Source organism: Eulemur rufifrons, chromosome 19 (assembly GCF_041146395.1).
Source record: "Eulemur rufifrons isolate Redbay chromosome 19, OSU_ERuf_1, whole genome shotgun sequence".
NCBI lineage: Eukaryota > Metazoa > Chordata > Mammalia > Primates > Lemuridae > Eulemur > Eulemur rufifrons.
The window spans coordinates 78,364,998-78,386,980 of NC_091001.1; the positions used below are offsets into that span (position 1 = coordinate 78,364,998).

At 36.2% G+C, this 21,983-nt stretch overlaps 1 protein-coding gene and 1 non-coding gene across 4 annotated transcripts in view; both read right to left on the reverse strand.

Annotated features, from left to right (window-relative positions):
- Positions 1 to 632: 632 nt before the first annotated feature.
- PPP1R21 (protein phosphatase 1 regulatory subunit 21) overlaps positions 633 to 21,983 on the reverse strand; it is a 55,175-nt gene continuing 33,824 nt past the window's right edge. The window contains exons 13-22 of one of the 3 annotated variants that reach the window (XM_069493913.1): positions 21,283 to 21,375; positions 17,584 to 17,711; positions 14,671 to 14,823; positions 13,446 to 13,538; positions 11,098 to 11,340; positions 8,584 to 8,616; positions 7,316 to 7,432; positions 4,542 to 4,640; positions 3,199 to 3,327; positions 633 to 1,327 (exon numbers count right to left, since the gene is read on the reverse strand). In XM_069493913.1, coding sequence (XP_069350014.1) covers positions 1,298 to 1,327; positions 3,199 to 3,327; positions 4,542 to 4,640; positions 7,316 to 7,432; positions 8,584 to 8,616; positions 11,098 to 11,340; positions 13,446 to 13,538; positions 14,671 to 14,823; positions 17,584 to 17,711; positions 21,283 to 21,375 — 1,118 coding nt within the window. In that variant the 3' untranslated portion in view covers positions 633 to 1,297. The remainder of the gene's footprint in view (positions 1,328 to 3,198; positions 3,328 to 4,541; positions 4,641 to 7,315; positions 7,433 to 8,583; positions 8,617 to 11,097; positions 11,341 to 13,445; positions 13,539 to 14,670; positions 14,824 to 17,583; positions 17,712 to 21,282; positions 21,376 to 21,983) is intronic. The other 2 variants (XM_069493914.1, XM_069493915.1) reach the window with 2 other exon arrangements.
- On the reverse strand, positions 9,259 to 9,365 carry LOC138400361 (U6 spliceosomal RNA). The gene has a single exon (XR_011236258.1). It is a non-coding gene; the product is annotated as a U6 spliceosomal RNA (small nuclear RNA).

Consider the following 21,983-nt stretch of genomic DNA (forward strand, 5'->3'; position numbering starts at 1 on the left):
TCCAAACCCTCTCACTGCCGTGAGGACTGGGCATAACAGCCAGAGTCTGTGTCTATGGCAGGCTGCTGAGGACTGAGGGCAGAGGCCCAGGAGCTGGCCTTTGTGCTACGCAGGGAGGGAAGCTGGTGATGGGCACTCAGGTGAATAGAGTAAAACATTTTGGAGGGTGACTGGCAACTGCCTAGAGAGTAGCCTCAAGGGAGATGGCACTACAGGCAGGAAGGTGGGGAGGAAAGGGGTTCAGGAACCCTTCAGCTAATCTGGGGACTTGGATATAGGGGTAAAATGGGCCTGTGCAAGCAACTCAGAAAGGAGCCACATATTTAGGGCCTCGCGAGTAGGGGGTGGGGAGTGCTGGGAGAGACACCCCTGAGATGGACACTGAAATGATAAAATGTTTCTGGGAGAAACCAAGGGGAGCCTTAAAGAGCTCAGAGTCCTTGCTTGAAGTGCAGTTATAAGTAGCTTTCAAGGCCAAAACTCAGGAGCCTTACTAAAGGATTAACCATACGATTATTCCAATTTGGGGAATTAGATTATATCTAAGTCAATTGGGATTTGATACATTTGTAAAGCCTACTTTAATAGGCTTCAGTTTCCTTTATCAAATTTTCATAGAGAGACTGAAAGTTTGATGTAAGTACGAATTTATTGACATGAATTTCCTTTAGCTATTACTCTAACACAGAGAGAGTACCGAAGAGCTGAAGACAATGATCATAAACCCACAAGATCGGAAGTTTGCAAGATTCACTCCCTCCCCCTCAAAGAGAGAAAGAGACAGAGAGAAAGAGAAAGAGAGTAAGAGACAGAAAGAGAGACAGAGAGAGAATATGAATAAATCTTTAAAAAAGAATCTGGAGACTGTTTTCAATTATAGTAAGAAGTAATGACAGTTTGACAATTTAAGCATTTTTTCCAGAAACATATATCTATTCCATAGATACCAAATTGATTACCATATAATTGAATTTGAAAATATACAAAATATTTGTTGTTCTTACATACTGAAATTAAAACCTAATTTTAAAAAGTGCACAGTAAAAACAGCATAAGGAAACCTACAATATCCATGGTATGTGTATCGTTTTCCATTTTACTGCCAACATCAAATTCTGTATTTGCCTTATTGGTTACAAATATATTCTAAATGTCTCAAGGCCATTTATAACACTGACTAGTTTACGAGGTCCAACAACACTTCGGCTTCCTGGACTGGACGTGGAGTCTCGGCCCTGCGGCTCTGTGCAGCAGAAGCAGCTCTGGAAAGAACAGTCGCCAACCAGCTATTTGAAAACTATCGACTCTTGTTCTTTTTAGAATTTCCCTGTGCAAAGAAAAATACCAACAGTAAGAACACAAACTTCAAAAAAAAAAAAAACAAAACTCACATAGTTTATAACCAAGCTGTCTGAAAGCCATATTTCACTGTGGAACACTTCAGCTTCCAAAAGGGAGGCTAGCTGATAACTACCACATTGTTAACTTTATTCAGTAATCACTAAGCAGTTTGTTATGTTTCACTCTCTACTTCTATGGACCCTAGCCTTCTAGGGACTGAAGGTAGGTGATAAAGAAAGAAAAGAAAGCTACTATCTTGGATTTAGCAAAACCTCAAACATTCCTTGTTCTAAAGACAAGGGAGTATAAGATTTCATGAAGCTGAATAAAAAACGGTTAGTCTCTACTAAAACCAGAAAAAATTAGCTGGGCGTGGTAGGGCGTGGTGGTGTGCACCTTGTAGTCCCAGCTACTCGGGAGGCTGAGGCAGGAGGATTGCTTGAACCCAGGAGTTTGAGGTTGCTGTGAGCTAGGCTGATGCCACAGCACTCTAGCCTGGGCAACAGAGCAAAACTCTGTCTGAAAAAAAAAGAAACTACTTCTACAGCTCTGGAGACTAAATGTTTTCCTAGAAGCATTGCTACTTCTTTCCAATGTTAGGTTCTAAAACAGGATTTCTCATACTACCATTAAAATAAATTATACATACCATGAGAATTATACATACCATGAGAAAAACCAAAACATGATCTCTTCAATGTGTGTGCTTTCTACCATTACTATAAATATAACCTGTGAGTTAGATACTGCTCTGGTGAAAATATCGCAGGATCAAAGGGTTAAGGGAGGCATTTTCCAAGAGGACCAACTCTCCACCCCCTACCTCTAAGCTCAAGTTTCCTGAAGCACAAGTAACTGAAGAACCATAATAAAGGCCAGATTGGCTGGATACAGTCATCACAGAGATGGCCCAGAGAAGCATCAGACACCCTCCAGAGCAGCAAGAGGTCAATGAATATCATGAAACTACACTGACAAACAAAATTATATAATGCAGATTCCAATGCATTAACATATTTTCCAAGGAGACCCCAAATGAGCAGAATGCTGCCTTACACTACCGCTAACAGATGCTGAAATAAAACCTTGCTTCATTCATCTCTCTTTCCTCCCCAGTACACATAGCAGGAACTCAATAAATGCCTGCTGAATCAATAAAGGGCAGCAGCAGATCCCAGAGACTGTGAGCTAGAGACAGTAAGTTCCAGCTGGTGGGGGTATAATACTGTCTGAGTTAGGAAAATATGCTAGGAACCTGAGATGATGCACAGAACTGAGCCCCCGGCCTCCCAAGATTTACCTTTCAGGGCAAAAGACTATATACCTTATGTTACAATAATAGAGAAATGGTCTATGGATATGCATTTCAACCTAAGCCCATCACCCAAAACCTACTAACCGTGGTCTGAACAAGCAGAGAGTTTATGGGAAATGAAATCAAAGGAAGTCTCTGGAGTTAAAGGGTAAGACATTCCTAGGTGATATGGATATTTATGAGAATGAATTTTCTAAAGGTTCTTCTTCAACAGTATCATTTTAGACTCTTATAAATGAAGAGCAATCCCCCTCCGAAGCCCTTTGTGAGTCCCCCTAACTCTTATACAACAGTAGCAGAAATGCAAAAGTGCCAAAAAGCAGCAAATATAGCATTAAAGCCTTCAATATCAGACTTTCTCAGCTTTTAACTCGGCCAAAGACATTTAATTTTACTTTGGGCAAGAGGACAAATGATATTAAGGAAAATGATTTATAAATGCTTTCAATCTCATAACCTTTTGCTCCTGAAATGCCTAACAATGAAATACCTTTTGCTAAATATTATATTGCAAAGAGACTACCTCACCTCACCTCACATACCTTACTGGACATCTTGAGTGTGTCAATCTCTTCTCTCTGTTTGGATAACGTCTCATTCATGCTGCACAGGTGGTCACTCATCATACTTAACTGATCCTCATAACTCCTCTTGGTAGTTGTTAGCTCATCCTAAATAGCAAAGAAAAAGAGAGAAAAAGGAATAGAGAAAAATAAAAACCCCACTAGTCATACCACTCTGAAGCTTTTATAACTCCTAAAATAATTTGGAGTATGGAAATTATAATTAACAATAATTTATTGTATAATTCAAAATTGCTAGAAGAGAAGAACTTTATGTTCCCAATACAAAGAAAAGAAATGTTTGAGGTGACAGATATACCAATTATCCTGATTTGATCATTATGCATCATGTATCAAAATATCACATGTACCCTCAAAATGTGTACAACTATTATGTATCAATTTTTTACAATTTTTAAAAATTGGGAAAAGCAACTAAAATAAAGATGGTCTATCTGGTCAATTAGCATGTAGGTTAAGGCACAAGACAAGAGAATAAAGTTAAAAGAAATGGGAAAAAAGTTTCTCTTATCCTTCAAAATATGCTCATAATTTCTTTGCAAAAATGTAATGGTTTCTTTCTATTCCTGGTATACAATCGTAGGAAAAGTCAGAGGGCTACACGATCTTTCCAAATCCCCTCGGTTTCCCTGAGCCTTAGGTGAGGCCTCAACCATTCCCACCATCCCACAGCCCTCTCAGACAGCATCTGGCAGAGGGTCTCTTCCCACCCCTCACACTCTCTTCAGCCCCCTAAAATCTAATCCTGTACTAACTAATCTGATAAACTAATCTGAAATGAGGAGGAAGTGGGTGTTGCTGTGCTGATGTGTTTTTCCTTGCCTGGTATTATGTTTTTATCAACAGGGACTTTCTGAAAGCAAGGGTTTAAAATAAGGCAGTGAGCAAGGAAGGAGGAAGATTTTGCAGACCTACCTTTCAGTTTAGGTCAGTTTTATGAAACAGGAAAGAGAAGAAACACAGTCATGTGTACAGAACATGCCTACAGCCCACCATGACAGGTATTTACAAGGAAGGGGAAAGAAAGGAGGATTATGGGTAGATAAGTATTAGTTAAGCAAACACTAATTATAAAATGATTTAAAATTAAAATCAAGTCAGAGAAACAAACAGTGCAACCACTTTTTGCCTGACATAAGTAAGATGTTACTTTAAAATGAGTCTGAAATAAAGTGGTTGGAAAAGAAAGCATGTCTAGAGGTCAAATGCCACTACTTTGGAAAGGAAATTCTGACTTTGCTGCCCGGGGAACTTTCAATGAAAAAACATTAAAACTGCTAAGGTAACATTTATGAAGTCACCTGAAGTCTGCTGATGTTCTGACTGGCAAGTTTCATCTCTTCTGTCAATGCCTCCTTAGACTTCTCAGCCAAGGCCAGTCTTTTAGAGAGTGCTCGGCACTGTAAAAGCAGAAAACATTCCATTACTAAAGGCAGCGTTTTTTTTTTTTCTGAAACCAAAGTTGCTTCAGGGAAGGTTACTAAAAACACTTCCCAAAGCCAAAAGCCATTCATCCATTCCACAAATATCTGCTGAACACCTACAAACACTGTACCCCACATTGGAGTACACACAGATAGAAAAGAAATGGTCCCCCACCCTCATCATTTTAGTCAGGGAAAAAAAGTCTACCAACTCAAGCTCATCAGTGTTTTTTTTCTAGCTCTGGCCTGATGACGAGTGGTTATAAACAACGTAAGAACTTTCTACATTTACCCAGGATCCATTTATAGTTATACTGGATGAAAAGGGAAGTGATTATTTCAAAAGTTATCAACGGCTTCCGCCCATGCAATGTGGATTCTAAGACATTTTTCTTATGTTTTAAGTCCTTCATTGGAGATCACATTACAGGAACAATAAAAGCTCTATAATCCTACCCTACAGATTATGCTCTGTCTACAAGGGAAAAAAATGAGTGCAGGACCATAAAGATCCTGGCTGCTTTCTATGGGGGTTCCACCAAACCTAGACTATTCAGAGACGGAATAGATCAGAAAGAAAAATCCTATTTCACACTATTGTTCACAGAGGGCATGAGATTAAGAGGATCACTAAACTTTCTGATAAGGCCATTGAGACTGACAAGGAGGATCTATTGAGACATACTTGAATGCTGTGTTGACATCAGGCGCTCAGACTAACCATTCCAGTAAAGTCATACAAGGGGTCACCACTTCCTGTTTACGAATGAGGAAAAACTAGGACAATTTAAAAATGCTTGTGTCACAATCATGCTAAAGACATTTACTAAAATAAACAAATCTCTTGGAAATAAAACGGCCTCAAAATTCCTCAGTTACTCATTTCATTTCTCACAAGAAAATTTTAGGACAGTTCAGCCAACCGAATCAACCACCTCCTATTAAATAAATATCCACTCTGTGCTCAGCACCGAAGCTGACAAAGAGGGAGAGAGACATTCTAGGCAGAGATCCTCATAAAGATGACAGTCAAGTCTGGGACACTTAGACAGCAGTCGGGGAAGCAAACAATGAGAATACGATTGCCTGCTGCACTGCGTGGCTCAGACAGTGCCACAGCAGTTCCACTGCAAGTCACCGGTCTGCTGTCCTCCCTGCTTTCTGCATTCCAACAAGCTGTCACTATTGATCAGCTTACCAAGCATGTATGTGATGGCTGCTTGTGAACAACACTGAGCACATGATTTATTTTAGCAGGAAAAAGACACAAAGCACCTCTGCACTTCTAGCAACTGGCCTCCTATCAACCTCTCCATTTCTGCAGTATAGAAGAAAATTACAAACTCAGGTTCCAATAACGGATGTTGTCTTTTCTTCTTCAATTTCTTTAACAATTTTAAACATTATAATTCTCCGTCTGCCATCTATAACTGACCTTTTCATGTAAAGTTTCAAATCAGAGACCTTAAAGGCACTCTTATATGTTGAACCGCATCCATTCTATCTTGTTTCTTACTCTTCGATATATGTTCTTTCTTTCCTCATTTTTCCCCCTTCTGCTCAATGAATTGTGTATAATTTTATTGATTATATTGCATAGTGCTTTCTTTTCCTTTTTCTTTAAGCATGAAACAAAGTTTATTGAGGAAGGACAAGATAGATTTACAGAGCAAGAGCAATATATATGTTTAGAGAGTAGGAGCAAGATACGTACCAGAATGGCAAACGGGCCTCTTGTAACAAAAGGCCACGTAGTGCTTTTCTCTTTTTTTTTTTTTTTTTGAGACAGAGTCTCACTTTGTTGCCCAGGCTAGAGTGAGTGCCGTGGCGTCAGCCTAGCTCACAGCAACCTCAAACTCCTGAGCTCAAGGGATCCTCCTGCCTCAGCCTCCCGAGTAGTTGGGACTACAGGCATGCACCACCATGCCCGGCTAATTTTTTCTATATATATTTTTAGCTGTCCATATAATTTCTTTTTATTTTTAGTAGAGATAGGGTCTCGCTCTTGCTCAGGCTGGTCTCGAACTCCTGAGCTCAAACGATCCGCCCACCTCGGCCTCCCAGAGTGCCAGGATTACAGGCGTGAGCCACCGGGCGGGCCTCTAATTCTTTTTAAAAAATTATTTGGTGAGAGAGGAAAATGTAACAAAAAGTGAGATTGTATATGTTTTAAAGGTTGAAAATGTTATATTTTTCATCTTATCATTTATAGTAATTAATTTCTATAAACTTATCATTTAGAAATTTAAAAGTATTTTAGAAAATCAGGCATATTTTGCTTTTTTAACTTGCCTGTATAAAATTTCCTTGAGCTGTAAATGTCCACCTGTCCATAACTCTAAAACAAATAATCTGTAACAAGAATGCTCCAAAACATATGTTATGTGACCATAGGAAAGACTACCTATAAGTCTCCCGGGTATCTTACAGTAAGTTAGAAATGACAAATCAGTCTTATACTTATTGAAATAAAGATTTTTGGTTGGTATGTAGACTAATCAATAAGAACTCCAACCAAAGTCAGAGACATGTACAGACACAGAACACAAAGACTTCTGTCTTTTACTGAACAGCAGAAGAACAAACAGTGACCTAACTCCTGCAGGGGTTAGGAAAAACTTCCAACCTATTATAACTAACTGTCCACTCACCTCAGCATAAAAATGCACTGACTTACTGTCAGCCAGCTGCAATTGAGACGTGAGTTCCACTATCCTTGCCATGTAGTGATTTTTAATTAGGTCTTCACGAGATTCTACATCTGGAACCTAAATAGAACACAAACACATATAAATAAATGCCAGTGAGACTAAGCAATTCTAGAAAAGAAAAGACATTTTGCACATTTTCATTTGAAATTTGATAGGGAATCACTGTTTTCCTACCCCTCAAAAAACTTCAGACATGGCAGGTAAACGTATATCCCAAATTTCTTTTATTCAGCATCCTACCTATCTCAGAACGAAGTTGTAGCTTCAAGAGAACAGAAATGTAGTGAAGTACTGGGAAGCCCACTGGAACCATGTCCCTTCATCCAGCTTTTATTAGCCACAAACCTGACTTTTAAAATCTCCACCTGTCTGCTCCTATGTCTTCCTCTAACTGGAAAAAAGCAGGGAAAAGGAGTATTTATTGGAACCCTAAAATCTGAACATTCTTGATTTCCCACAAATTATCTTAAGATAACTCTAATGCTCTTAAACATACTAATCATTTAAACTACTTCTGTATCAAACCGTTTATGGCCTTTGTCCCTGACTGGTATTTCTACTAGTTACTCTAGCAATGACATACCATTGAGTTTAGTTTAAAAATACACACTGAAGTTCAAGATTACATATAAGATAAATAGGAAATCAAGAAATTTACCAATTTACTTGAACTATATTTGAACTACCTGTCTGCCATACTGAGTGGTAGACTGAATGACTTCAGAGTTCATTTAATGTTTATAAAGTTACATCTTAGAACATTTCAAAATTCAAATGTGCAAACCTATCTGACAAGCCAAATCTGATTTGGGTTCACACACTTTGAGGTCTGGAAAGAGCTACCAAGCAGGGCCCTGAAAAGCCCTGCTTTCTTGGCTACCCACTAGGAGGACTAACATGGCTCTCAGCCTCATGCTGTATGCCAGCAGGCGGATGGCTGAGCAGGAGCCACACCCTGTCAAACTGCCAAGGCAAGTCATCCAACAAGGCAATTACAAAAAACAGGCTATCATTTGTTGGTGACAGTTAAAATGGAACCAGAGAGAAAAGCAACATGGACTCATCAATGAAGGGGGAAAACACTGGCTCCACATTTGCTAGAATTGTCAGGAAAAAACAAATGGACCAAGACGGCTTTCACAGAACTTTGCCAACAAATACACTGCCAGAAATTTATAACGAACAGTATGATGCCAAGCGCACATTACCTCACTGTCAGATGTCCTGGTTAAAATCCCAATCTAGAACATAAAGGAAAAAAATCTTTAAAACTGAATGTTTACATTTCAAACACAATAGGCTCGACAACTGTAATATTTTCTCTTTTCAGTTCACAGTTTCACAGAGCACTGTGAGTGCAGTATTAGAAGATCACCCTCAGATTGTCTTTTACTACAAGGATGCTATGCATGCAGAGAGGTAACTGCATTCACGATTTCTGCCATGAGGCAGGAACCAATAATAATCATTACTAAATCCTCTATCTAAATGCTGATTAGCTCATTCTCACTGAAACCCAACAAATCATCTGGGAAGAAAAAGGAAGATCAGCTTTTGACCTCATCTTGTCATTTCTGTACCTATTTCCAAAGCAATGGCCAAGAAGGGCTAAAGAAAGTTTTCTATGTTTTTTTAATTAAACATTCTGAACAGAAAACACAAATAACAAACATTCTGGCTAAAAGCTAAGAGGAAAAAGAAGAAATAAATATACTTTGATGTAATGTTATCATGACATTAGCAAGCATTAATTTCATATCTAAATTAATGAAAACAAAAATGCAATTTTAAACACATTGACGTGCTGCTAGATTTTTAAAAGCTTGCTTGTGTGGATTAAGATTTCAAAATCTATCAGAATCATTATTATTTTTTTTTTTTTTTTAAATATTGAACACTTCATGAATTTGCGTGTCATCCTTGCGCAGGGGCCATGCTAATCTTCTCTGAATCGTTCCAATTTTAGTATATGTGCTGCCGAAGCGAACACTATCAGAATTATTGAATTCAGGTTATTGTTCAAGGTGGAAGGGCATGTGCTTGGGTACAATGACTTAAGGAAACTACTGGAAACCACTGGAAGTTTCAATGGATTCTATTAGCCAAAGATGATACCTGTTTAACAATTTTCATATAGTCTAAATAATATCCTCATGAGTATTATTCTGAACAGTGAGCAGTATATCAACTGAATGTGTGCTAACGAATGCTATGCCTACCTGGCTGTAAGAGTCTTTTATAAGACCTTTTCAAATAGAAGAGCCATAAGTTCATACTCAATGAAGCAGAAGTAGCAATTGCTCTTTCTCTTTTAGTTAAAAACTGCTTACAGTAACACACCAATTGTTAAATTTTATATATTCAATTTGCATTTGATGAAATAAACTGCAAGGATTCATCTATTCCAACCGCCCACCCTCATCTCTTACTTCTGGGTTATAGTTTGGAAGTGTGGTGTAGCATGAAGTCCTTCAAAGGAATGGTATTGTACAAATGGAAGGAAAAGTTTTAAGATACATAATTTTAACATTTAGTCATATGCTACTAAAAAGGGCATAAACTCATACAGTCCTTTTAGAAAATAATTTGGCATTAAAGATCAAGGAACTTGAAAACATCACGCCTTTTGACCCAATAATTCCAACCCTGAGAATATAGCCCAAGGAAATCATCTAACATGCAAAAAGAATCTCATGCATAAAAATGAGATAGTATTTAAAACAGTAAAAATAATGACCAATGTCTAATTATAGGTAAACTAAGGTATATTAGATATGGAATACTATGGAATCAGTAAGTTTATACAGAGTTTCTAACAGCATAAATATTTATATATTAACATTATGCTAAAAGATTTGAAATTTTATGTAGTATAATTTCAACCATATATGAAATTTTATAGAAAAAAAGGGTAACAATGGTAGCTTGTTTTTTGGGGTTTTTTTTCTTTTTTTTATTTCTTTTTTCTGCCCCACATGACTTGTAGGAAATAGTGATAGCTTGATTATTAATGATAATGTCATCTTTTTCTTCTTTTCTTCTTCTGTATTTTTTAGCTATCTACAATGTACATGTATTATTTTTATACTTAAAATATATATTTTAAAATTCTATTAATTTTAAATTCCAGCAAAACCCAGAAATTTGTTATTCTGTGCTTCTTCCTTCTTGACATTATTTCTTTTATTTTATTTTTAAACAGATGACCTCAGAACATTCTTAACATTATTGCTACCTTTTTTCTTTATAATAAATAATAGGTGGCTGAATATTCAAATTACAGTACTAGGTATTTTAATGAAAATAAGCAGCATTTAACTTTTGAAATGCTATAGGGTTAGAAATAATAAGTTTCTATCTGAGGTTACTTTTTCGGCCTCAAAATGTTTGATATCAGGAGGTGGGGCCTTTGGGAGGTGACCTACGGGGATTAGTGTCCTTACACAAGAGAGCTCATTTGCCTCTTCCACCAAGACTGCTGTCTGTGAACCAGGAAACAGGCCCTCAGCAGACAATGAATTTGCCAGTGCCTTAATCTTGAACTTCCTAGCCAAGAGAACTGGGAGAAATAAATTTCTGATGTTTGTAAGTCACTCTGTTTATGGTATTTTGTTACAGCAGCCCAAATGGACTACAAGAATGGTTAACACTGAGTACTGGGTTAAAGCCTTACCACGTGGCATTAAAAAAAGAAAACCGAGGACAACCAGGAAGATACTTACCAGACTGGTGCTCTGAACGGGCTCTGGCACAGCCTTAGCTGCGGCTTCATCCTGGCCAGCAGCATTGGACACGGCAGCATTGTCCTGGGCCAGCCCAACCAACTGCCCACTATTTGTACTCTTCAGCTTATCTGCGATTCTCTGGTTTTCTTTCTCTAACTTGATTTTGGCTAACTGTGCTTCCAGCATCCAATGTTCTTTTTCCTGCTCCAGTTTAGAAATTTTTTCTAAACTCTGCTGGACCTTGAAAAGTAACAGAGTTTTGCATTTTAGAGAATGATGCAGACAAAACTCAAGTGGCAAAAAAAAAAAAAAAATTTTACAGAATGTAAACCAAAACTACCTTACAGAGGTAAAAACAAATAGTTTGACCCTGGAATAGGGATGGATTTACTAAACAGGCTACGAAGAGTACAACCATAAATTGAGAAATTGAACTATAGTAAAAATGAAAAATCTCTACTCATCACTCTTTAAGAGAGTGAGAAGGAAAGCCAAAGAATGAAAGAATCTATAAAGCATGTATGCCACAGAGATCTCATACCCAGAATATATAAAGAATTCTTGCAAATCAGTAAGAAAGGAAGACAACCCAACAGAGATACAGGCAAAAAACACCACCACCAACAAAAGACTTAGATACTTGAACAAAACTATAAACACATAAAAAGAAGGTGTACAATATCACTAAATATCAAAGAAAAACAATTTAAACAACTCATTTGGCTAAAGTTGAAAAAACAGAAAATACAAAGGTAGACATGTTTGTGGAACAATTGGAACTATCATGTAGTGCTTAATGAAAGAAACCAGACCTGAAAAAGTATATACAGCATAATTGCATTTAATAAAAAGTTCAATAATGGGCAGCAAAACTAATCTATGGTGTTACAATGCAGGAGAATGGTTATCTTTTGGAGAGTGGAGAGCAGTCACAGGAAAGGGGCATGAGGAAGGCTTCTGGGGTCCTAGCGAGTTTTTTTTAATGTATACTTTACATAGAAAAATGTCCTTTTCTAAAAAAAATCTATTAGTGTGTTCACTTGTGAAGATTAATTGGGATGTACGTTATTGATTTGTATACTTTTCTGTAAGTATGTTATGCTTTAATAAGTTAAAAAAAATCCTAATTCTCAGGGTAAATAAAAGTTTGAGAATTACATAAAAATAATAGCAATCTTATAGTGAATTCCAAATGCTTTACCAACTATTGTGATGAGGAATTTCCATGTACCTAGCACTGTTAGCGGTACCTTACTCCCATTATCTCACTGAAGCCTCCTTCTAGTCCCACAATTCTTATTCCTCAATGAGGAGAACTAAGGCTCCCAGCAGCTCGACCAAATGGCAGAACCAGGATTTGGGACCCTGTCTGCCCAGCTCTCAAGTCTGATTCTTTTTGTTGCATCACACTGTCTTCCATTGGCTCAATTAATTCTTACAAGACCCTGAAAGGTAGATATTATCCTCCCTTTAGAGAGGCAAGAAGTGAGGGCCAGAGTGTTTATTAGACTGGCCTGCAGCTGTCAACAGCAGAGTGGGAATAGCATTAGCTTCGAGGTCAGATAGTTCTGCCATTTACTAGCTACTTTGGGTAAAAGTTGCTTAATTTCTTAAACCCTTAGTTGCCTCACATTAAAAAAAAAGGTATTCTACATTTTATTGTCTCTGGAATTTTGTTTTTCAGGAATTATGTTGTGAATTAAATTTTTAGTTCCAACATCCTATTGCATTAATAATGAAAAGTAAAATGTTTCCAATGAAAATAAGGTCAGTATAGACAAAATATTGTCTCAGGTGAATTTATTTGTGCTCTCTTTAAAATAACTATTCTCCAAACTAAAAACAAGACAGATGTTGAGGTGAGTATTATATTCTGACAAAAGTTAGATTGGTGTCAGTTTGTACCAATTTCTGAAAAAGACAATACCTGCCACCTCCACCCACTCCCCAAATTCAAATGACCACTACATACTGGAAACTTTTCATTCCTGCTCATTTAAGAAATGAAAATAACTCACTGAGTCACTAGCCCCTCTCCCTCTGTGCCTTAGTATTTTTGACATTTAAATCTAGTGTCTAAAGAAAGAATTACTCATCATGGCCAAAGTGTAGATATTACTTTAGTTCCAATTATAATACCCATTGAATCAAGATAACTTATTTAGAGTATCAACACTTTTTTTTTAACAAATTATGTCTATGGTGCTTTTTAGTGTGTATTAAACAGTTAATTTTATGTTTACTTATGTAGACTTTTGACTGCCTTTATGTATTTTAAACACCTTCTCTAGGGAATTTAACATTTCTGTTCTTTAACAATATCCATGATTCCTCAAGCGCCATACCTGTTGTGCCAGGCCTTCTCGACTTTCAGTAGAGCTGAGAAGGACCCGGCGGTTTGCCAGTGCTTCTTCATAAGGCACAGACTCCAAGAGGGGCTGTGGAAAAATGCATCATAAGAATTAAAAGAAAAATACTGTTACCCTACCCCACATCCTACATATACAAATAAGAATGATAAATGAGGTATGATAATAAATTCAGATATATAACAACATAGACTATTTCCTTTAATACATGTGAAAAGAAAAATAACTTTTTAAAAGAAAACTAATGAAGGAGAACTTATCACACCAATCGTAGACAGTCCTAGACTTAGCATGGTTCAACACTGATTTTTCAACTTTACAAAAAGCAATACGCATTCAACAGAAACCATACTTCAAGTACCCATACAACCATTCTGTTTTTCACTTTCAGTATAGTATTCAGTAAGTTACATGAGATATTACAACACTTTATTACAAAATAGAACAGTGAAAAGTAGTCAATCCCCTAGAAATTAATGGGTTAATTAAATTATTACATTTATAGAATGAAATACTATCAAGGCATTGATAGATAGTAATTTATATATATAATTTTTCATATATAGAAACATATCCATAATGCATTACAAGAAAAAAGATCCTAAAATAGAGTATGTACCTGGATACACTTTGCTTTTTATAGTATATGTGTATGTGTGTGCTTGCATGTACATTAAAATTTTTTGCATATAGATATACTGTTCTCTAACAAAGAGTAGATTCTAGCTCACTGATGAACTCTTAAAAAAAAAGAGTAGCAATTTTTGGCTGGTGGGATTTGGGATGACCTTAACTTTCTTCTTAATGTACTGCTGTATTTTCTGATTTTTTTCTGCAATGACCACATACTATTATATTCAGAACAAATTATAAACATATTTCATTATTTTTTCTGTTTCTACAGGTTTAAGTTTCTGAAGTTTGATACTTATTGACTGCCAGGCTACTACCTCACCCCACGCACTTGGAACATGAGTCCAGCACAACCTACAAATACAGGCAAAGCTTCTTAGGTGAAGTACGGGTCTCTGTTATCTTCTCTTCCCTTCTTCCCTGTAGATCCCTCCCAACACTCATCAACCACCTATACCCCAAAATTGTATAAAATGTAAACAATATGAACTATGGGAAAACTCTTGCCATTCTCTGGAATGATTCCTGCTTTTTCCTCTGATTTAAAAGTTAACAGCAGCTCACAAACCTTTCTCAAAGACTTCATATAGGCAGCAGCTTTTTTCTTGTACTGTAGCATGCATTCGGCTGAAAGAGGACTAATGAATCCACTCGCTGCCTTAGGCCCATAGCTCAGTGAAGCAATGAAATAGTCCACATTGTTGCTGTAGAAAGATGCAATCTAAACAAAATGTGACAAGAAGATAGATTTTGTTTTCCAATAATATATCTAAAATACATATAGCTTCTGGAGCAAAGTTTAAAGATGCTGAGAACGGAAATAAATTTTTAACACCTATCCAAAAGCCCACATTTATTTATTTGAGGAGAACACCTAGACAATGAGTTATAATAAAAAGAAGATACCAGTATAAATATTGAGAACAGACTTCTGACATGTCCTACGCTAGACAATATCTATTCTTCCTGAAAACCAAGATTGATTTTGATTTATTCTGTAGGTGACTTTCATGAGCTGTTTACCTCATTAACTTCTGCCACCACTCTCAAAATATCCATGTTTGGGTTTTTATACTACATTTGTATTTTAACTTCGAATATTTCATATTCAAACAGAAGACATGACAAAGCACCTTGAATATGTAATCTCTACTTAAATTTGATTCTGTAAATCTCAATTTGTGAATTACAAATATGACAGGAAAAAAGACTGAAAATTCAGTAGACTATCATTTACAGATTTAACATGTGTTAAATCTATGCAAGCAGCCACAAAGACGCATGACTGTAATTTTCAGAGCCATGATTTTGAATATACAGTGCTATATGAAATGATGATATAAATAAAAATGTCTGGCCAAATGTCTTAGCTGGAAAAATTATAATCTTGGATACATTAAAGAGTATTCTATTAATATTTTGATAAATAAAAAAAGTGACTTGTGAAACAGAGTATTCTACCTTGGCAAAAACTGCTCAAAAATTAGCAATTAATCACTAATGGTCTGAAAGGTTATATTTTTCATTAATGTTTTACTATGTCAAATGAAATTCTATGTTAGGTAGTATTCAATAAAATGCATTCCAAAAATCCTGAGCTATACAGTCCTTGAGAATGATATGAATACCCCCAGTGTTTGAATTTAGGCCATGGTAGTATATGCTGAGGTTTATTTTCTTTCCTTCTTCTAATATTTCTACATTTTATATGTATATGCTACACTTTCCTACTGGGTTTTAAAAAAAATTACAAAGCATAAAATTTAGTTTAATCTAATCACATTAGCTAAATATTAAGCGGACACCAACTAACATTAGTTCAAATACTTATTTTAGTTGAAAATAATTTATAAAAAATTCCAGAGTGAAGATCAGAATCTTTCCTTGAGACATTTTAAGGTTTCAGGCAAAGCAAAGCTAAAATAAGTTATGAAATATACAAGCATTTACTATTTCAGAGTTCTCATAAAAGGCAGCAAATACAGAAACTACTATAAAATGCCTACATTCTCCTTTCCCAGAATTTTTCTTAATTAAATCAAAATTAGGGTTATCTTCAGAAAGCTTCTGGCATGCTCTAGATAAAAGAGGTAAAGGAAGAGGCAGTGGGGTGGTCCTCATGCTGGGGACTCCTAGACACAGATCTGTGAGCTGACAGAATCTAAAGATAACATGTTATAATTATGGCCCCAAGCTATAGCAAACGGTCACAAAGACTAGTCTGAGTTTGGGAAAGATGACATTAAATGTCTAACATGATCTATGATCATATCTCATTCATTCAAACTACTTGAAGAAAATTTGTTCCTATTACAGTCAACTTGTCAGAAGAATGGTATATAAATACAGATACAGAGATTAACATTCCCTCGAGAAATTATGTTGAGTCTGCTGAAATAAATGGGCTAAGATAGCTCTGAATATAATCCTTTTAGTTTTATACATACAGGGAGTTCTCAAAGAAACCTTAATTGTTGAAGGTGTTGATGATAGCTACATGAGCATGCACTCTGAGAATATGACTTCTGCTGAAACTAGAATATCCATAATCAAAGGATTTTTAAAGAAATTACACTTTGGTCAGTTTATAATAAGAATTAAGTGCTTAATGATCCAAATGATTATTACCTATAATTAAGGGTTCAAGAAAAGACACACATTGAAGTCACTCTGAAGTATCTGTTAAGATACAAAACCACAGAGGTAGCATTATCACAACTGTTACCAAAAAAACCCCTCAAAAACTGGGAGGGAAAAACCCAAAATATTAACAGAGGTTGTACTGAGGTTGGTTTGTTTGTCTTCTTTTTCTGTATATTCTCAACGTTCTATATGGCAGGCCCTTGAGGTACACAAGGATATAGATTATTGAGAGTATCTATTAATAGAATCTTCTTATCATCCAATATTGTATTAAAACATAAACAGTAAATGATCTACTCACTCAACAATGCTAAACAGTCACTATCATATTATTTTATTTTATTTTAGAGGCAGGGTCTCACTCTGTCACCCAGGCTGGAGTACAGTGGTATGACCATAGCTCACTATAACCTTGAATTCCTGGGCTCAAGAGATCCTCCCACCTCAGCCTCCTAAGTAGCTGGTACTACAGGCATGTGCCACCATGCCTGACTAATTTTTTTATTTTTTGTAGAGACAGGGGTCACACTATGTTGCCCACACTGGTCTTGAACTCCTGGCCTCAAGCAATCCTCCCACCTCAGCCTCCCAAAGCACTGAGATTACAGGTGTCAGCCACTGCAAGGGCCCATACTGTTTTAAATATTGGGTAGAGAGTGGGGAAAAGGAAACAACTTTATTTTACAAAAAAAGCCTCATATTCCAAAATCCTTTTACAGATCAATTTTCCTATGTCATTCAAGAAAAAAGAAAAAGAAAAAGAAAAGGAAAAGAAAAAGAAAAAAGGAGCACATATAAGAATTAAACTTAACATCAATATAAGCCAGAGAATAATTACCTTTCCTGCTCCATTTGTTAATGCCACTACTGATGAGAGGATACAGTCATTGGTTGTTATCAGCTTTTGTGTTGCTGTTGGAAGTTCATGCTCTATTGTAGCTTTTTGACTATAATGTTTGGAAATATCTATAAAAGTAATTAAATGAAAACTCATTATTATGTATATACAAGTTGCATACAAATAACCAGCCCGTTCACTTCTCATACCTACTTTTACAAACTTATAAGTAAATTTGACAAAGAATGGTCCCAAGTGTCAGGACTGTCACAAATCCACATGGGAAGAATGGAAAAAAGTGAGAGTTTCTTAACACCATCTTGGATGTCCTTACTATAACCACTACCTTGTAGGTTTGATTCTTTCTCATCTGAATATTGGCCCTCATTCTAACATTGGGTAAATGACCTTGACCAGTATTTTCAGTTAAAAATTATTGCTTTGATAATCTAGCAAACACTAATGAGAAATCATTTTGTACTTATATAAGCAACCCAGGAGGCTGCAACAGAACAGCCAACATAGGAACAATGTCCCAAAATCCTTCTTGGACCTTAGCTAGTTTGCTAGTATACACCCTAACTAGCAATGAGACATGTCTGCTCAGCCAAATAAGGATTGGATGCTCCAGTGTCTGACCTCCTGTGCTACTGCTGCCTCCAGTCCGATATTACAACAAAGGCAGAGAAGAGGCTTAAATTTTAAAAGGTTAAGAGAAATTCTTAACTTTAAGGTGAGACTGGCCAAATAGCCAAGCTTTGGAGTTTTCTGGGTCTCTTACAGATATAATAATTTTGTTCTGGAAACAAGGGAAAATGGGAGAATTATAAAAAGAATATTGATTTACAAGGAAGGATAATTATATTTTTGAAATATAAAGCATTTACAATACATCCTCCTTTGAATTTATCAGAATATTTCAGTTAGAGAACACTGATTATTACCAACAAAGCTAAAAGCAAATCACAAAACATGGAAATTAACTTTTAATAATAAAGCAGGTGTGTATGCAGAGAATTTCATTTATTCATAATCAAGAAATTTAGTTGATTTTAGACTACAGATAATTAAAGGGTCAAATAAGACTATTTGGAAAGAAATGGTATTTGAGATTTAACCTGACATGATCATGATATTTTAAGTCAAAATTATTATACTATGTCCAATGAACAAGATTACTATTACTAAAATTTTAAAACTAGGAAATTTTTTAATTAATACATATACTTATATACTTGTATACATGCACCTATTTAGGATAGTTTTAGATTTATAGAAAAGTTATAGAGAGTTTCTCTATATCCCTCAACCAGTTTTTCTTATCGTTAACATCTTATATTACTATGGTACAACTGTCAGAGTAAAGGAACCAATCAATTGGTACATTACTATTTTTTTTAATTTTTAATTATTATGGGTACATAATAGGTATATATTTTTATAGGGTACATGTGATGTTTTGATACAGGCATGGTACATTACTATTATGTTCAATATGTTTTTGAAAAGAAATGATTATCCTCTGTATTTTCATAAGATATCCAAGTGTATAAAAATTCAATTAGAGGGCTAGACATTTTTTGTATATTGAACTTGCTAGTCCCTAAAACAGACATTTTCTTTCAACACACCACAGATAGTTTTATTCAATATTTTACTGGAAGTATACAATGTTATAATAATACAACTTGGTTGGTAGGCAATCTTGGTTGACTGGTAGGTAATCGAGGTACTTACGAAAGAGGTACAATACTAAGAACAATGCTATTCTAGTTTGATTATAATCATTCTCTTAATGGAATTGTTTACTCTTTATTTAGTCCAAATATTTTAATTATTTAGGGTGTTCCTCAACATTAAATTTTAACTTCAAAAAATACAAAGGAATCATGTGACCTAGACCATAGATTTATTTTTCCTTTTACATTTCCTCTGAGTCTACCTGCTTTAGACCTCTCTGCAGCTAAAGACCAAACACTTCTTACTTAGAATATGACTACTTAAAAGATTAATTCGTTCCCATTTTAATTCTATGTAGGATACATATTTTTATAAATCCCTCTTTTTACACTGAGGCTAGCCTACCAACCAATAGATTAAGCATCCCATATCTGAAATGCTTGGAACCAGAAGTGTTTCAGATTTCAGATTTTTTTCAAATTTTGGAATATTTACATTTACATAATGAGATATAGTGGGGATGGGACTCCAGTTTAAACATGAAATCCATTTATGTTTCACATACGCCTTATATATGTAGCCTGAAGGTAATTTTATACAATATTTTTAATAATTTTGTGCATGAAATAAAGTTTTGACTGTGACCTGTCACATCACATGAAGTCAGCTATGGAATTTTCCACTTGTGGCGTCATGCTGGCATTCAGAAAGTTTTAGATTTTGAAGCATTTCAGGTTTTGAATTTTTAATTAGGGATGGTCAACATGTTTCAGCATAGAAAAATTTTAAAAACAAAAAAGCCTATAGTCACAGAGGTACTTGTGGTTTCAATGGCATGGTTCTAGGCTAAGTAAAGTTCTGGAATGTAGGGCTACAGCTAAGTCTTAGCTCCTCAAATCAAAAGTGGCACAGGAAAAAACCCACTGTCTCTTGGGTTTTCTATAGACCAGACTAAGTTCTGCAGGATTGGAGTTGAATGTTGTCAACTGCCACCCAGACTGCCTATCCAACGTGTGACTTCTGAAACCAGGGCTAGCTCCAAAGTACAGTGACTTTTAAAGTTCCTTGTAATTGAAGACAAGACACAGGAAGGCCCATATGCCAGACTGAATGGTAAAGTGGTGCTTGGTAATGACGCTGAGACCAAGAATGAAATCCAGTGTCTCAGCCTATGTGCCAATCTGTAAGAGGGCCCCAAATATCCACCTCTTACACATGTTATACAACATGGTTTTAAGTTTTTAAAAATTATTCTCTGTGAAATTAGTAACTGGTCACTGATTGTTTAACTAACCACCACAACGAATCATCTAGGTACCTGGGCCATTTCTAATAACCCTGCCCTCTCCTCTTTCCCCTCTCCTGTCCTAAAAGAAGAAGAAAGGGGAAAACCCAGAAGCAACGCAAAGCTTTAGATTAGTCAGGACTAAGAATCACTGGCAAAAAAGCACATGAAATGCATTAAGAGATTTCCCTCTGCCCTGTGGCAGACTATATTCTTAGGAGCACAAAGGCAACTGAAAACTGACCAAGGTTTAAAAACAGACCTTCATTTCTCAAGGCTATGCTGAATAAGATAGGACTTAAAACAGGCATTTAGACATTAAAATGCACAGGATGGTGGAAAGTTAGCATATTCTTTCTGGGGACTTTAAACCTTGGTTTCCTCAATTCCTTCATGCTTGGCCTCTAACAAGATCAAAGTATTTTGCTAAATGCCTCTGAACAGCATGTTTGGTTTGGTAAAACTCGCATACCTGCCTAAAGTCAGTGTAATGTATTTTTGGCTAAAGTACTGTGCATAAGGACTTCTCTTCAGCACTTTGTTTACCTTCAGAAATGCAGCAGATGGGAAAAACAGAAGGCGGTGAGCTGTGCACTTCGACATAATCCAAATGCTACCAGGCCTTTATCTGGGGTCTATTACACTTGGCAATGTTTGTTTAAATCTCATTCCAGCAGATCTGAGAAAGTGGAGTGAAGGTTTTAAGCTTATTTATGTTCTTTGTTGAGGCTTACCTTTCATGACATCATGAAACCCATGCAGAGCAGCACCAACATTTGTTAAGACAGAACTGTAGTTTGTCCGAAGGAGTCCATCTGGCTCTGTACCTAGAAAACCAAAATCACAAACTTAAGCATTCTCCTGAAAAGGGGACTGCCCCCATATCTTCTAGGGGGGAAGATGGAGAATGAAGACTACTTGTAATATGTTGGAAATAATGGCTCTTAAAATTTTTGCAGATACCTTCAGATATAATGGTAATAAACACAGACACATCTAAATGATTTGCATCTCTCACATCGACAAATTATTTTTAATGGTTGAGGTTGAGAATCAAAATTAAATTGCTAAATAGGATTAGGTCTTCATGATTCATTCATTCATTCACTTATTTATTGATACAGGGTCTCACTCTGTCACTCTGACTGGAGTACAGTGGCACAATCATAGCTCACAGTAACCTCAAACTTCTGGGCTCAAGGGATCCTCCCGCCTCAGCCTCATGAGTAGCCAGGACTACAGGTGTGTACCACCACACCTGGCTAATTGTTTTTTATTTTTTTGTAGAGATGGGATCTGGCTATATTGCCCAGGTTGGTCTCAAACTCCTGGCCTCAAGTGATCTCTTGTCTCAGCCTCCTAAAGTGCTGGTATTACAGGCAAGAGCCACCATGCTTGGCCTTCTTTTTAAAATCAAAGTCTTTGTAAATTATTA